General features: G+C 38.9%; 1 protein-coding gene across 1 annotated transcript in view; it reads left to right on the top strand.

Moving 5' to 3' along the window:
• The window catches only part of LRRIQ3 (leucine rich repeats and IQ motif containing 3), an 89,333-nt gene that overhangs the window by 43,843 nt on the left and 30,423 nt on the right, over positions 1 to 15,067 (top strand). The window contains exon 5 of the mRNA XM_006086086.3: positions 6,713 to 6,833. Within this exon, the coding sequence (XP_006086148.1) occupies positions 6,713 to 6,833 (121 nt within the window). The remainder of the gene's footprint in view (positions 1 to 6,712; positions 6,834 to 15,067) is intronic.

Genomic DNA, 15,067 nt, shown 5'->3' with positions numbered 1-15,067 from the left:
TTTAGGTACTGTGTCTTAGAAAATATTAACTATGAAATCACATTGCTGCTCTCTGGTCTACTTAAGTTAGTTTTAGAGATATTCCATCTAGGCATGGATTTTTGCTGACAGTATTCACCTAGGAAGCTCAGAGAGACTCATAGTAAATTGCAGGCATGTCCTTATATTTAAGTCTTTGTTTAATAAAATACAAGGATTCAGATAATTCCTCCTTTAATAGCTTAAGAACCTAACATAAGGCTGTTTGTATCTTTGGAGGTCCTGGTAAACTACCATTTTGAGTCATTTTATCCAGCCATAGGAATATTGGACTTCATGTAAATAATAAACATTTGTATTATGGCTGATATATTTCCGATAAGACAGTAAGGCCGAGGTTGTTAAAGAAATGGTGCCAAATACACTGTGAAGTCACACAAATTGAGATTTGCACTGAATAATTTGTGGGCTGGCTAACATGGTCAGTGCTAGCAATTTACTAAGCCTATAAATATATATTCCCTGAGTATGTGTATGTATACTATATATACATGTACATCATTCATCTATTACATAATCCACCCATTAAATAATTCACCTTTTGCTCTAGCATTGGGGAGAGGGGAGAATAGTTATATGCATTTGAAATAGTCATTTTAATCCTTAGTATTGCAACAAAAGCTTATACAAAGCAGCATTTACAAATATTCTGAACTTCAAAAATGAGTATATTATTCTGAGTTGCAGGAGGCTATAACTTCAATTTTAGAAAACATTGAGTCAATTTGATAGTTTATCAACATATGTTTACAAAGCATATTTAAGTTGATTATAATGTTTTACTTTAAAAATATGTTTTCTATGTTAATTTATTGAAATGTTTTCTTTATTGTAAATATAACCCCTCCTCAGATTCTAAACCCAAATTTAAAATGTATAAAGTCTCTAAAATGCTGGGAATGTTTAAGGTATAGAAGATGAACCTAAACGTTAGTAAACTGTTGGCTGTCCCTATCTGTTGCTCTTTTCTCCTCAGTTCATAAATATCAGACAGTGTTCAAATATGTCTAGAAAAATAGATTCTTGGGGTATACATTTTACTCTTAAAAAAAAAGTATGTTTTTTCCTTTAGAAATCTCTGTTTAATTGCCCATCATTAAATTTTACGTCATCATGTGAACTTGTGTCATTTGGGGATTACTTGAGCAGCATTGTAAACTTTTATTTTAACCAATTGAGTTAATACATGTGGTTTAATAAAAATGCATAGTTTTATCATGAGTGTGTGTAGCATTCAGCCTGTGCTTTCTACTGTGGTTTTTTCAGTCTCAATGTCTTTCTCTTGCTTTTCATCTTTTTCACATCCACATAGAGGATAAGTCATTAAATTATGAAATATTTTGAGAAGTATAGGATTTAAATATTCACAAAATAATAACTTTGTGCCAATGCCTAGCATAGTTATGGATATACTAGTTAGCACTCAATACATATTTGTTGAATAAACTAATAAAACTTCAAACAAATAAATATTTTTATTGCTGTCATTTGTGAGTTGGTACTGCCAACAGAGGTTGAGAATTCAAAGTGGTGCAGGGATATTGAGATAAGTAAACATACTCCCAGTACTCAGACAGTATAATTTCTTCTTTGGGTGAGAAATGTTCTTAACTATGATATAAGGTAGAATACACTAGCACTTTGACTGTTCTAAACAAAATATTTATTCTGTAGAGTTCGTTATACTACTTTTAAAGTGTGATTTTTAGGTAAACCAGTACAGAATGTTTCTCAATTTATCCTATCTAATAATAGACAAACATGGTAATTAACCATACCTCTGACACGCTTCCCATTGGCTAATCAGGGCGATATGCAAATTAACTGCCAACCAAGATGGCGGCCAGCAGCCAGGCAGCTGAAGCGAACAGGAGGCTTGCTTGCTCCAGTGATGGAGAAAGCCAAGGTTCCCCGCCTGCCGCTTCCCAGCTCTGAGCTGCACTATAAGCAACTATGTTGCAATTATAGAAGCTAAACAAAACCCCAGAAACCTGCTTTCAGCCAGCCGGGCCTCAGAGCTGGAGTTGCAACAGTGTTTCAATTATAGAAGCTAAACAAAGCCCAGATACCTCGCTTTCAGCAGCCGAGGTCTCAGAGCTGGAGCCGAGCCTCAGAGCTAAAGCCGGCTCTCAGCTCCAGTGACAGCCATAGAAGGTAAATAAATCCCCCCCCCCCAAAAAAAAGGAGAGGTTGGGAGCTTCAGTCACCCGCCAGCCTGAAAACGGCCCTCAGCCCCTCACCCAGACTGGCCAGGCACCCCAGTGGGGACCCCCACCCTGAAGGGGGTGTGACCAGCTGCAAAGAGCCATCGTCCCTTCATCCAGGCTGGCCAGGCACCCAAGCAGGACCCCCACCCTGATCCAGGACACCATTCAAGGCAAACCAGCCAGCCCCCACCCATGCACCAGGCCTCTATCCTATATAGTAAAAGGGTAATATGCCTCCCAGCACCAGGATCAGCGGAGCTGCGAGGCCTCCTGGCACTGGGATCAGCGGAGCTGCTAGGCCTCCTGGCACCGGGATCAGCGGAGCAGCGAGGCCTCCCAGCACCGGGATCAGCTGAGCAGCGAGGCCTCATTGCCCCGGTGTCAAGCAGAGCTGCAAGGACTCCCAGCAATGGGATCAGTGGAGCCGCAAAGCCTCCTGGCCCCTGGAGCAGCGTGACGGGACAGCGCCCAAACCCCCTTATTGCCCTGCGGCTCTCTGTGTGACAGGGGGCAGGGCCACAACCTCTCTATCCACCCTGCTCTGTTCGTGACAGGGGAAGGCGCCCCAAACCTGATCGGCCCTGCTCTGTGCCTGATGGGGGGGAGCTCCCCAACCCCCTGATCGGCCCAGCTCTGTGTGTGACAGGGTGCGGCGCCCTAACCCCCCCATGGGCCCTGCTCTGTGTGTGACGGGGTGGAGCCTCAACCTCCCCATTGGCCCTGACCTGAGTGTGACAGGGGGGAGTGCCCCAACCCCCTGATCTTCCCTGCTCTGTGGGTGACAGGAGGCGGTGCCCCAACCCCCTGATCTGTCCTGCTTTGTGTGTGACAGGGGGCGGTGCCCCAACTCCCCTATTGGCCCTAGTCTGTGTGTGATGGGGGGAGCTCCCCAACCCCCTGATCGGCCCTGCTCTGTGCGTGACAGGGGGGAGCTCCCCAACCCCCTGATTGGCCCTGCTCTGTGTGTGACAGGGAGCAGCGCCCCAACCCCCTGATTGGCCAGCTCTATATGTGACAGGGGTGGCACCACAACCCCCTGATCCGCCCTGCTCTGTGCATGACAGGGGGTGGCGCTGTAACCTCCCTATCGACCCTGCCTTGAGTGTGACAGGGGCGGCGCCCCAACCCCCCAATCAGCCCTACCCTGAGCGTGACTGGGGGTGGCATCACAACCTCCTGATCTGCCCTGCTCTGTGCATGACAGGGGGAGGCGCCCCAACTCCCCAATCGGCCCTGCTCTGAGCCCGACCAGGGGCTGCGGGGCAGGCACCTAGGGATTGGGCCTGCCCTCTGCCACCTGGGAGTAGGCCTAAGCCAGCAGGTCATTATCTCCCGAGGGGTCCCAGACTGTGAGAGGGCACAAGTGGGGCTGAGGGACACCCCCCCACTGCCAGTGCACAAATTTGTGCACTGGGCCTCTAGTCACTATATAATATGTTAACTATTATACAAGGTAATACATGTATTAGGAAAAATAGTATTGTGAGTAGAATGGCTTTGTCATAAGAGTAATAAATACATTTTTGGAGAGATTTTCAAAGAAAGAAACCTGTATGCTCTGAAACTTCCTTATGCCCTTTATCTAGCTAGTATTAGTTATTAATCTTGAGCTAGCATTGTATTCTCTCAATTTGAAATTATAACCTACATAAATAGGGTGCTTGAGATAGAGAATTGTAGGAGGAAGCCTACTTTTTACAAGACTGTCACAGAAAGTTTTTCTGAGGAGCTAATATTTACAGTTAAGATCTGAACAATAGGAAGTTAGCCATGCAAAGCATAGGAAGGAGAGTGGCCTAGGCAGTGAGAAGAGCTTGCACAAGGTACTTAGGCATGCAATATCTTGTTTAATTTGAGTTGGGTTCAAGGATTGAATGAAATACAGTGTGCTTGGAGTATAATACACAAAGTCTAATAGCAATGAGATTAGTTTGGCTGTATGGTCAAGGACTGTATTTTGCTGTTTTTTTTTTTTTTTTGTGTGTGTGTGTGTGTGTGTGTGTGTTTTTGTAGCTTATAGTAAAGACTGAGCACCTTGGGCAGCCATCAGAGGATTTAAAGCAAAAGAGAAGCATAATCAGATGTACCTTTTAATAAATGTCTTGTGAAAGCCAGGGTGAAGACTGAGACCAACAGGAGGCTATTTATGGTTGGAAGGGGTTATTATAGTTTAGATTAGAAGAAGTAAAGTGAAAATAGAGAGAAGTTAACAGATTTGAAATACATTTAAAAGGTAGAATGGCAAAGGTTTTTGATGAATTATATTGTTAGGAGGGGCAGACAAAGAGATTACCAAAATAGAGGAAAATGCCTAGAAGTAATAAAACAAAAGAATGATGACATAACTTGAAGAGTTAAGAATAGAATTGATAGGTAAATTTAAGGTTGAAAAGCATTTGCAATTGATTGTTACAGATTTGGTTGCAAAACAGTTGTCTACATTTTTGTCCTACTTTGTTTAATGGAAAGATTTGAACCCAGATGAAAATAGAAGCAACATTATTAAAAGTCATATTTTGGTAGTATTGATGTTGTGTATTATATTACAATTATTCTTGGCAACTGTAAGAAAATCTAACTATAAAAGGAATACATGAGCTCAAAAGTACCTACTTATTTGTTTTTCTATCAAAAAGTATATTTGTCATGTAAATGTAAGAATTGATTAGCAAAAAAAACTTTAGTGAAAAACAAAAACTGAGATTTATTCTAAGACCAGTTTGTATCTGTCATGAGCATTCAAAAATTCCTGCACAGTGAGTCATCACATCAAAACAAATCATTTTCAATAAAAAATTAGAGAACACATATAAAATTTAAAATTTAGAAACTCAAAGATATTTATTTAAATGTATATTTATTATATGGTATAGGGATTTGGGCAGAAAATTGTAAATACAGGGGACCAAGACACATATTCAAGTGTCTCTGTTAAATTGTGGAATAAGGACGTTTGCACAAGTGGATAGGTCAAGATAGATATGATAATGAGTTCTCTATTTCAAAATTCTGCCAGCTATCACATATTAGAGAGTTTATGTGAATTTCCTCTCAATGGATGAAGGTGGTGCTAGTCACCAAAACAAGAAGTATTAGTAGGTTTAAAGGAAAAATATGACTTCAGTTTTCTTGAATATAAGATGTCTATGACATTTTCTAGGTGAAAGAGCATAGTTCATGAGTATGACATAAATGAGTATGAGCATAGATTAATATGAATTGTTATGAGTATGACATAAATTAATATTTGTACAGAGGTTTGAAACAATGACAAATGATAAGCACTATACAAGTATTCCATACACAAATATACAGAAACAAACATCTCACAAAGGAGATTTACTTGAAGATATATATTTAGAGTCTTTATAATTAAGACAGTGGTTCTAGTCAAGGAAAGCATAATAGAAAGGTTTTTCAAAATACAAATGTATATCCCCTCCCAAGATTCTTATTTTTTTCTGTGGCAGTCTGTTACTGATTGCCTACCAATACCTGTCTTTGTATTTTTTTTTTTAAGAGATACTCAGTTTTACTTCAGGCAGCAAAGAACCTAGCAAAAGGCTGTATTTCTTATACTCTCCTTTGTAGTTATGGGTGATCAATGAGAAATAAACTAAAGTTATTTGAAAGGACCTGGGGGAAAGTTTCTTCAGACACATGGCCTGTGTTTTATCATTCACCCTTTTCTCCATATTGCTGACTGAGATACACACATTGTGTTTGGAGCTCTAGTAGCTATTTTGACTCCAGAGTCAACATTGAGTATAGAAGCCTTGGAGATGCAGTAAGGTAGAGATGACAAATTTTTAAAGAACCTGGGTTCTTGACCTCATGGATCCTCTGTATCACTCCTGGATGGACTTTGAAGAGAAAAAGGGATAGCACAGTATTAGTTATTAAAACATTTCCACCCACTTTACAGACATTGCCCAGTTTACATCTGAGAGTGGCCCATTCTCTGTGAAGCTCCTTTCAATATCTATTCCTTCCACACATATCTGATCCATTTGTACTTTTAAGACTTGTGATAATTCTTGTCCAATTTCTCTTTCTTTCTTTGTTACTACCTTTTAGTGTTCTGTGAAGTAATTTTTCATCTTCTTTCTTACTCTGAATTTTCCTTTAGGCTTTCTGGGCAGCACTAAACACTTAACACTTCTCTATTTATTCCTCATTTCTTCTCCCCCTTAGTTCCTTTAATTATGCCATCCTCCTGAAATGTCCCCCTTTTGTTTAATGTCTCTTAGAGCATTGTCATAAACTCTTAATGGAAAAATAATTAATCAGAATAACACACAGTGGAGTTCTTTTCACCTTTCCTAACTCTGGCTTGTCTCACAGGTTTTTGTTGTTGTTTTAAAATGAAAATCAATGATGATGTTTAACAAGTGAGAATTCTTTGAGAACTCTAAAATATATATGAGATTATCATTGGTGTCATTGCTTTTATTTTGTTTCCACAGAATATACTTTCTCCTGTCGATTTAATAAGTTTGAATAAACAGAAAAAACATGTTTCCTCTCCTTTATCGGAATTAAAGAAAAAAGATATTGGCAAAAAATCAAGACATCTCATTCAAAAAGGTTAGTTATATGAATTTTTAAATTATATTTGAAAAGTAGATTTTGAAGAAGAGTAATTAAATTTTTCAGAAATTGGACATGTTAATTTTGACCTATAAATATAAGACTCCATGAAATTCAAGTTGAGTATTCTAGATAAAATATCCATATCTCATTTAACATTTTACAAATATTCACATTATACAGTTATAAATCCTTCCTAATACACATGCTTACATGCTCCTCCTCTATTATCCCAATAGAATTATATTATCACTATTTGGGGGTTAACTAATATTTAATATTTTAATTTTTATGGCTGTGTAAACATTACAGCTGAGCCACACAACATACAGTGGGGCCTTGATTTACGAGTGTCCCGGCTAACGAGTTTTTCGAGATACGAGCTGTCTCTCGGATGATTTTTTGCTTTGAGTTGAGAGCTAAAATTCGGGTTACTAGCCAGCTTCAGATACCCCACTGCTAGGTGGCACAGCGAATGTCACAGTGAACGCCACAACATCAGCCCAGCATCATGTGTCTCACTCGTTCACTTTAATGATTTGACATACGAGTAATTTGAGTTACGAGCTCCGTCACGGAATGAATTAAACTCATAAGTCAAGGCCCCACTGTATTAGGATTATATTTGCTTCATTATACAGTTATTTTAACTTGCTTGGAAATCTCATAGCACTGCTATCCCCAAGTGCATTAAATATTTTTTTAAGATATTTCTACTTTAGCCTTTCATTTTGCTGAATTCTTCAAAACTTCTTACTGACTAAAGCTGATGTTAAAGGCTATCGTTTCTTCAACTGTGATCTCAAGAACGTATTTATCTATGCTGTGTTGGGACCCTTGTTTCCAAGATTCTACATCTTTTTCTTTCTTGATTTATTTTATTATTTTAATACAATGTATTCCTCATTAGTTTATTGAGAAATTATATCTGGGAGGTAAATTTTTTAAAGCCTGAAAGTCAAAACATGTCTTTATGCTTCACTTGCACTTGGTTGATGATTTGACTGTGTAGAACTTCCTTCTGAATTTTTTTATTGCTTTATTTTCTTCTAGCTTCCACTGTTACCTTTGAGATGTATATTGCCATTTAGTTCTCAGTTTGTTGTATATTAACGTGTATTATTTTCCCCATCTGACAAACTTTTTAGCATTTTCTCTTTATAACAGCTGTTCTGAAATTTCACAGTGATTTGTCTCATATTTGTTTGTTACCTAAGGTAGATATTCTTTTCATTTAATTTATTGTGGCTTTTTAATCTGAAAATATTACTCAGTTCTAGGTGTTTCTCTTGTATTAATTTTATGCTAAAATATGTATGACAAAAACTTACCATTTTAACAAATTTTAACTGTCCTTTAAGTACATTCATATTGTTGTGCAACCATCATCTCTTTTTTTTCTTGGTCTTTATAGCTAAACTTGTTGATCTTGTTTATATTTTTGAAGAACCAAATCTTGTTTTCATTTATTTTCTTTTTTTATAATTCCATTTTATTTCTCCTTCTAATATTTATTATTTCTTTTTTCTGCTAGTGCTATTTCCAAGCTCTGTTTCCTCATCCAAAGCCTAGTGCCCTTTCTATTTAACCATGATGCCTGCTGAAGACTGTAAATGTATTGCTATGTAATTATTAAATCACATGCATGGGCATATGGTTGTCTTAGACTAAGCTATCTGAATTTATGAAATCTGACACACTCTGTCATTCCCTGTGTTATTTTAAATATTGTACAACCACCCATTCCATACCTCTGGTATCTGAATATTTATTATTTCTTTTTTCTGCTAGTGCTATTTCCAGGCTCTGTTTCCTCATCCAAAGTCTAGTGCCCTTTCTATTTAACCATGATGCCTGCTGAAGACTGTAAATGTATTGCTACGTAATTATTAAATCACATGCATGGGCATATGGTTGTCTTAGACTAAGCTATCTGAATTTATGAAATCTGACACACTCTGTCATTCCCTGTGTTATTTTAAATATTGTACAATCACCCATTTATATAAAATTCTATAGTTTCATATTTATTTTTAATATATCTGGTTAAAACTATGGGAGTTGAAAAGTATCTTACTTTTCTTGAATCATTAGAAGAATTAGAGTAAAAATAACATTTTCCTCATATTTTTTTCATGTAACTAACAGCAAATTATCTTATACTTGCTTTAAAAATGGTTAATTTTAAAAGCAAATCAAAATTGTACTAATTTTGCTTGAATAGATTATTATTATTTTCTGGCATGAGATTTTATCAATTCAGTGTTAAAAACTACTTTTCTTTCACCAGGTAATATTTTCTGTTAATTTTTAAATAGGGGCATTGTATCTTTCTATTAATCCATTTTACCAAATGGTACCTATTAGCATATATTCAAAGTCATATAACATGAGAAATACTTTTTCTTCTTAGCAGTATTACTCCTTCCTTAAATACAAAGTTTTTTATTTAAGAACTATTAGTAGTTTTCTTTCTCTGATCTTACTAAAATATGGGCTCAGTAAACCTTAGTTTGGAAGTTTAGGGAGTTTGGTAGTCTCCTTCTTCTACTATCTATAATTATAAAAGCATAATAATATGCTAATTAGACTGGATAGCCGAATGACCTTCCAGACGTCATTCTGGACATCCTTCCGGATGAAGCTGTGGTGGCAGGAGGCGAGGCAGAGGTGGTTAGGGGCAATCAGACAGGCAGGTGAGCAGTTGAGAGTGATCAGGCAGGCAGGCGAGTGGTTAGGGGCGATCAGGCAGGTAGGCAAGTGGTTCGGGCCTAAACCAGCAGTTGGATATCCCCCGAGGAATCCCAGTTTGCAAGAGGGTGCAGGCAGGACTGAGGGACCGCCCCCGCCCATGCAGGGATTTCATGCACCAGGCCTCTAGTTTAGTTCATATTAAGTAAGAGCATTGTTTTTGAGATGCAGACCCTTTCTAGACTACTCACTTATTTTCCCTCAATTGTAAGATGAGCAATGCCTAGAGCAGGGGTGGGCAAACTTTTTGACTCGAGGGCCACAATGGGTTCTTAAACTGGACCGGAGGGCCGGAACAAAAGCATGGATGGAGTGTTTGTGTGAACTAATATAAATTCAAAGTAAACGTCATTACATAAAAGGGTACGGTCTTTTTTTTTTTTTAGTTTTATTCATTTCAAACGGGCTGGATCTGGCCCGCGGGCCGTAGTTTGCCCACAGCTGGCCTAGAGTATTGAGTGGGAAGACTACTAAGACAGTCTCCTAAGAAGTAGGCTTTTATAACTTTCACTAGAGGCCCAATGCATGAAATTCGTGCAAGAGTAGTCCTTCCTTCCCCTGGCTGCCAGCACTGGCTTCCCTCTGGCACCCAGGACGCAGGCTTCCCTCGCAGCCCCAGCTTTTATTATTATTATTACACTTTTATTATTATAGATGGTTTTTGTAAGGATGATCCTTTTCAATCCTGGCTTCTACCTATTCCTTGGTGTTTGCTAAAACAGAGTTATAATAAATGCTAAGTCCATTAGATCAGACTTTTCACTGTTATTCAAATATTCTATTTTCTTGCTGATTTTTCTTTTGTATGCTTAACCAAGTAGGGAGAGAGAGATATTGAAATATTCCACTATAATTATGGATTTTTTGGCGTCTCCCTAATTTTATCAAATTTTGTTCATTACATCTTGAAGTGATTTTATTAAAGATCTACATGATAGTTATTGTTACAATTTTTTGTTGAATGGAACCTTTTATCGTGTATTTATCATCTTTTTATTTTTATTTATTTTTTAAAATATATTTTATTGATTTTTTACAGAGAGGAAGTGAGAGGGATAGAGAGTTAGAAACATTGATGAGAGAGAAACATTGATCAGCTGCCTCCTGCACACCTCCTACTGGGGATGTGCCTGCAACCAGGGTACATGCCCTTGACCAGAATCAAACCTGGGGCCTTTCTGTCCACAGGCTGATGCAACTATCCACTGAGCCAAACCGGTTAGGGCTATCATCTTTTTAAAAATATATTTTTATTGATTTCAGAGAGGAAAAGAGAGGGAGAGAGAGATAGAAACATCAATGATGAGAGGGAATCATTGATCTACATCTTCCTGCATGCCCCACACTGGGGATCAAGCCCGCAACCTGGCATGTGCCCTGATTGGGAATCCAACTGTGACCTCCTGGTTCATAGGTCAACGCTCAACCACTGAGCCATGCAGGCTGGGCATTTATCCTCTTTGTTCATAATAATGTTTTTTTCTCAGACCTATTTTATCTGATATTAGTGTAATTGCACCAGCTCTATATTAGTTAAAATTTACCTAATACATTTTTCCATCCTTTTACTTTTGACGTTTTGCTTATATATGTATCATAAAACAGCAAATGGCTAGATCTGCTTATTTAGCCCATTTGTGTATATATTCATTAAAAGAATTAGGCCTCTTTCTATCTTCTACGTTTTTTTCCAGTTCTACTTTTTCTGTTTCTGTTTTCTTCTTTCTTGTTTTTTTCATAATTGACATCTACATTTCCTCCCTTTATTTTGACTTTTTATTTTGAACTAATTTCAAGTTATAAAAATTACAAATTATTTCTGAATATTTTTCACCCATTCCCCAAATGCTATTTTCTTATATAATCATAGTACAATTATTAAAACCAGGAAGTTAACACTGATACAATACTATTAACTCATCTCTGAACAATATTCATGAATGGCCAATTGTCTAATGTCTTTGTTCTTGTCTAAAACCCAATCTTATCATATGGGTTTTAATTTTGTCATTATGTATATACTTCTTTTATTCTGTTTATTTTGGTTTAGCTTTAAAAAAAACTATTCAAGAAACAGCAAGTATTGCCAAGTTATTTGATCCACCTTACTTTCAATATTTGTACCATCTCCTAGATTGGTTTCTAATCTTATTTCATCTCACTTTTCTTTAAGTGTTTATGATGTGAGGCTATACTAGAAAACATTTTACCTTTTTATAAAAAACACTAGAGGCCCGGTGCACAAAAATTTGTGTACTGGGGCGGGGGGGTCCCTCAGCCCAGCCTGTGCCCTCTCACAGTCTGGGACCCCTCAGAGGATGACCACCAGCTGGCTTGGGCCTACTCCCCGGGGGATTGGGCCTACGATGGCAATCAGACATCCCTCTGGCAGCCAGGGAGCCCTCGGGGGATGTCCACTTGCCAGCGGGGAGCAGACCTAAGCTGCAGTCAGACATCCTTAGCTCTGCTGAGGAGGCAGGAGAGGCTCCCACCACCACCGCTGTACTGGCAGCCATCAGCCTGGATTGTGGCTGAGCAGAGCTCCTCCATGTGGGAGCTCACTGACCACCAGAGGGCAGCTCCTGCAATGAGCGTCTGCCCCCTGGTGGTCAGTGTGTGTCATAGTGACCAGTTATTCCCAGTCTTTCTGCTGTTAGGGTCAATTTGCATGTTACCCTTTTACTATATAGGATAGAGGCCTGGTGCATGGGTGGGGGCCGGCTGGTTTGCCTTGAAGGATGTCCCAAATCAGGGTGGGGGTCCCGCTTGGGTGCCTGGCCAGCCTAGGTGAGGGGCTGATGGCTGGTTGCAGCTGGTCACACCCCCTTCAGGGTGGGGGTCCCCACTGGGGTGCCTGGCCAGTCTGGATGAGGGGCCGAGGGCTGTTTTCAGGCTGGCCGGGACTGAAGCTCCCAGCCTCTCCTTTTTTTTTTTTTTTATTCTGGGATTTATTTACCTTCTATAATTGAAACATTGTTGCCATTACTGGCGCTTTAAGCTCTGAGGCCGTGGCCAGCTGAAAGCAGGTATCTGGGGTTTGTTTAGCTTCTATAATTAAAACATTGTTGTTTTTGGGCTCAGAGCCCAGCCGCAGCAGGGAGGAAGCTTGGCTTCCTCCATCACTGGAGCAAGCAAGCCTCATGTTTGCTTTAGCTGCGTGGCTGCTGGCCGCCATCTTTGTAGGCAGTTAATTTGCATATCACCCTGATTAGCCAATGGGAAGCGTAGTGGAGGTATGGTTTTTGTCTTTTATTAGATAGGATATTTTTACCCCCACATTTAAGAAATAAGTTGGTTAAATTTTTTCTTTGCTCAAAATTTTCTTTCAGTGCTTTAAAAATATTATTTTATTGTGTGTATGTGTGTTTGTTGTTGTTTTTTTTGCATTTAGATTGCTAATGAGAAATATAAGGCCACTTTATTCTTGTTCCTTTAGAAGCTTTTAAAGTTGTCTCTTTGTCTTTGGTGTCTTTAAATTTCACTATTATATGTAACAGATATAGATATTTTTTCCTCTTGATCTCTTCTACTTGGCATAGCTTCCATTAATTTCTTGCATATTTTTCCTCTCCATTTTTATTTTTCTTTTCTTTAAAACACCAGTTTTATCTAACTACTGTTACTTCTACCCTCCATATCTTCAACAGCTTTTTTTTTTATATATCTCTTCATCCTTCCCAGACTTCTTTTGGAAGAATTTCCCCCATATGATCTTTAAACTCATGAATTATTCTTCAGCAGCATTCATTTTACTATTTATATCATCTACCTACTGAAGATTTTAACTTACATAGTTTTATTACTATTTTTCTCATTCTTGTTACATATTGCTTTATCTTTCCTGTTCTTTTTGGTACATTTAAATAATTATTTAAAATTCTTATTTTGTCTAACTTGCTTTCAGTAGCACCAGTTGTTCAGATTGTTGTTTTTCTCTCGATGTAGTTTTATTTTTGCTGTGAGATTATATGTCCAGCGGTACTAGACTCTGTGTTTGATAATATGAATTGGAAAATTCCCAATTGCAGATCTTAGTCTGTGCCAATTCAGGTAAGTTCAAGGAGTGGAGAAGGGATGAGCTTTCTGGCAGAGACCATGAAGCTCCACAAATAACACATTTCCATATGGTATTACTTCATCAATTTTTCAGATCAGTTACTCTTTAAAACCTTAGAAATAGAAAATCTACCTAGATTGTAATCCAACCATTCATAGGTCATATTTCCATACTAGTTTTTTCTTGCACAAACAGACTCCTAACTGATCTTGTTGCTATCAACATAATATTTCAAAAACACATATATGATTACTAGAGGCCCGGTGCACAAAAATTTGTGCACTTGGGGGGGCGGGTCCCTCAGCCCGGCCTGTGCCCTCTCGCAGTCTGGGACCCCTCTGGGGATGTCCACCTGCTGGCTTAGGCCCGCTCCCCAGGGGATCAGGCCTAAGCTGGCAGTCAGACATCCCTCTGGCAGCCCGGGAGCCCTCAGGGGATGTCCACTTGCCAGCGGGGAGCAGGCCTAAGCTGCAGTTGGACTTCCTAAGTGCTGCTGAGGAGGCGGGAGAGGCTCCCGCCACCACCGCTGTGCTGGCAGCCATCAGCCTGGCTTGTGGCTGAGCAGAGCTCCCCCTGTGGGAGTGCACTGACCACCAGGGGGCAGCTCCCGCATTGAGCGTCTGTCCCCTGGTGGTCAGTGTGTGTCATAGTGACCAGTCATTCCCAGTCGTTTTGCTGTTAGGGTCAATTTGCATATTACCTTTTTATTATATAGGATATTATTTCCTTATTTCAAGCTTTAAATAAAAGATCATTGCTTATAGAATAAACATTTTAATGTGGATTTCAAGTTTTTTACATAATCTGGTTTGGGGTTATTTTCCTTGTTAACTCTATAGCAATACATGAAAGTTACGTTTAAGAGAGGGGAACAAGGAATTACTACGTATCTATATGGGTCTCAGTATTTCTCCTTCACAAAGACTGTGTTCTAGTTATACAATACCACTCATGACTCAACAACTATAGCACTGTGACTGTGCTTATATTTTTTCCTCTACCTGAAAATGCATCCATTTTTTCCTGTCAAAACACACTTATTCTGCAATACAGTAACTGCATTTGTTTTCTCTACTAAGCTGTATTCTCCCCTACAGTAATAATTAATGCTTTGGTCTTACGCATCTCACCACACTTTGTTTATACCTTTTGTTATGGTTGTTTTTGGCAAAGGGATGCTTGAAAACAATGACTGGGTTTTACTTCTCTCTGACTTCTATAACATCTGGCAATGTACTGTGCCCACACAAAATATTGTAAATGAAGTCAACCTTTAGCTGAGAGAGGTAAGCTACATGGCAACAAATCTTGAGATAGAGAACAAACCAGTATTTACTGAACTGGAATATGGAGAATCAGTGGTGACCTTGACAAAGAGCAAGTTGTGCAAAATGGCAGAGACAGAACTCATGCTGGTGAGGTT

The sequence above is a fragment of the Myotis lucifugus genome, unplaced genomic scaffold (genome assembly GCF_000147115.1).
Source record: "Myotis lucifugus unplaced genomic scaffold, Myoluc2.0 scaffold_25, whole genome shotgun sequence".
In the NCBI taxonomy this organism is placed as follows: Eukaryota; Metazoa; Chordata; class Mammalia; order Chiroptera; family Vespertilionidae; genus Myotis; species Myotis lucifugus.
Note: the sequence above shows the minus strand (reverse complement) of the source record. Positions and strands in the feature narration are given on the sequence as shown.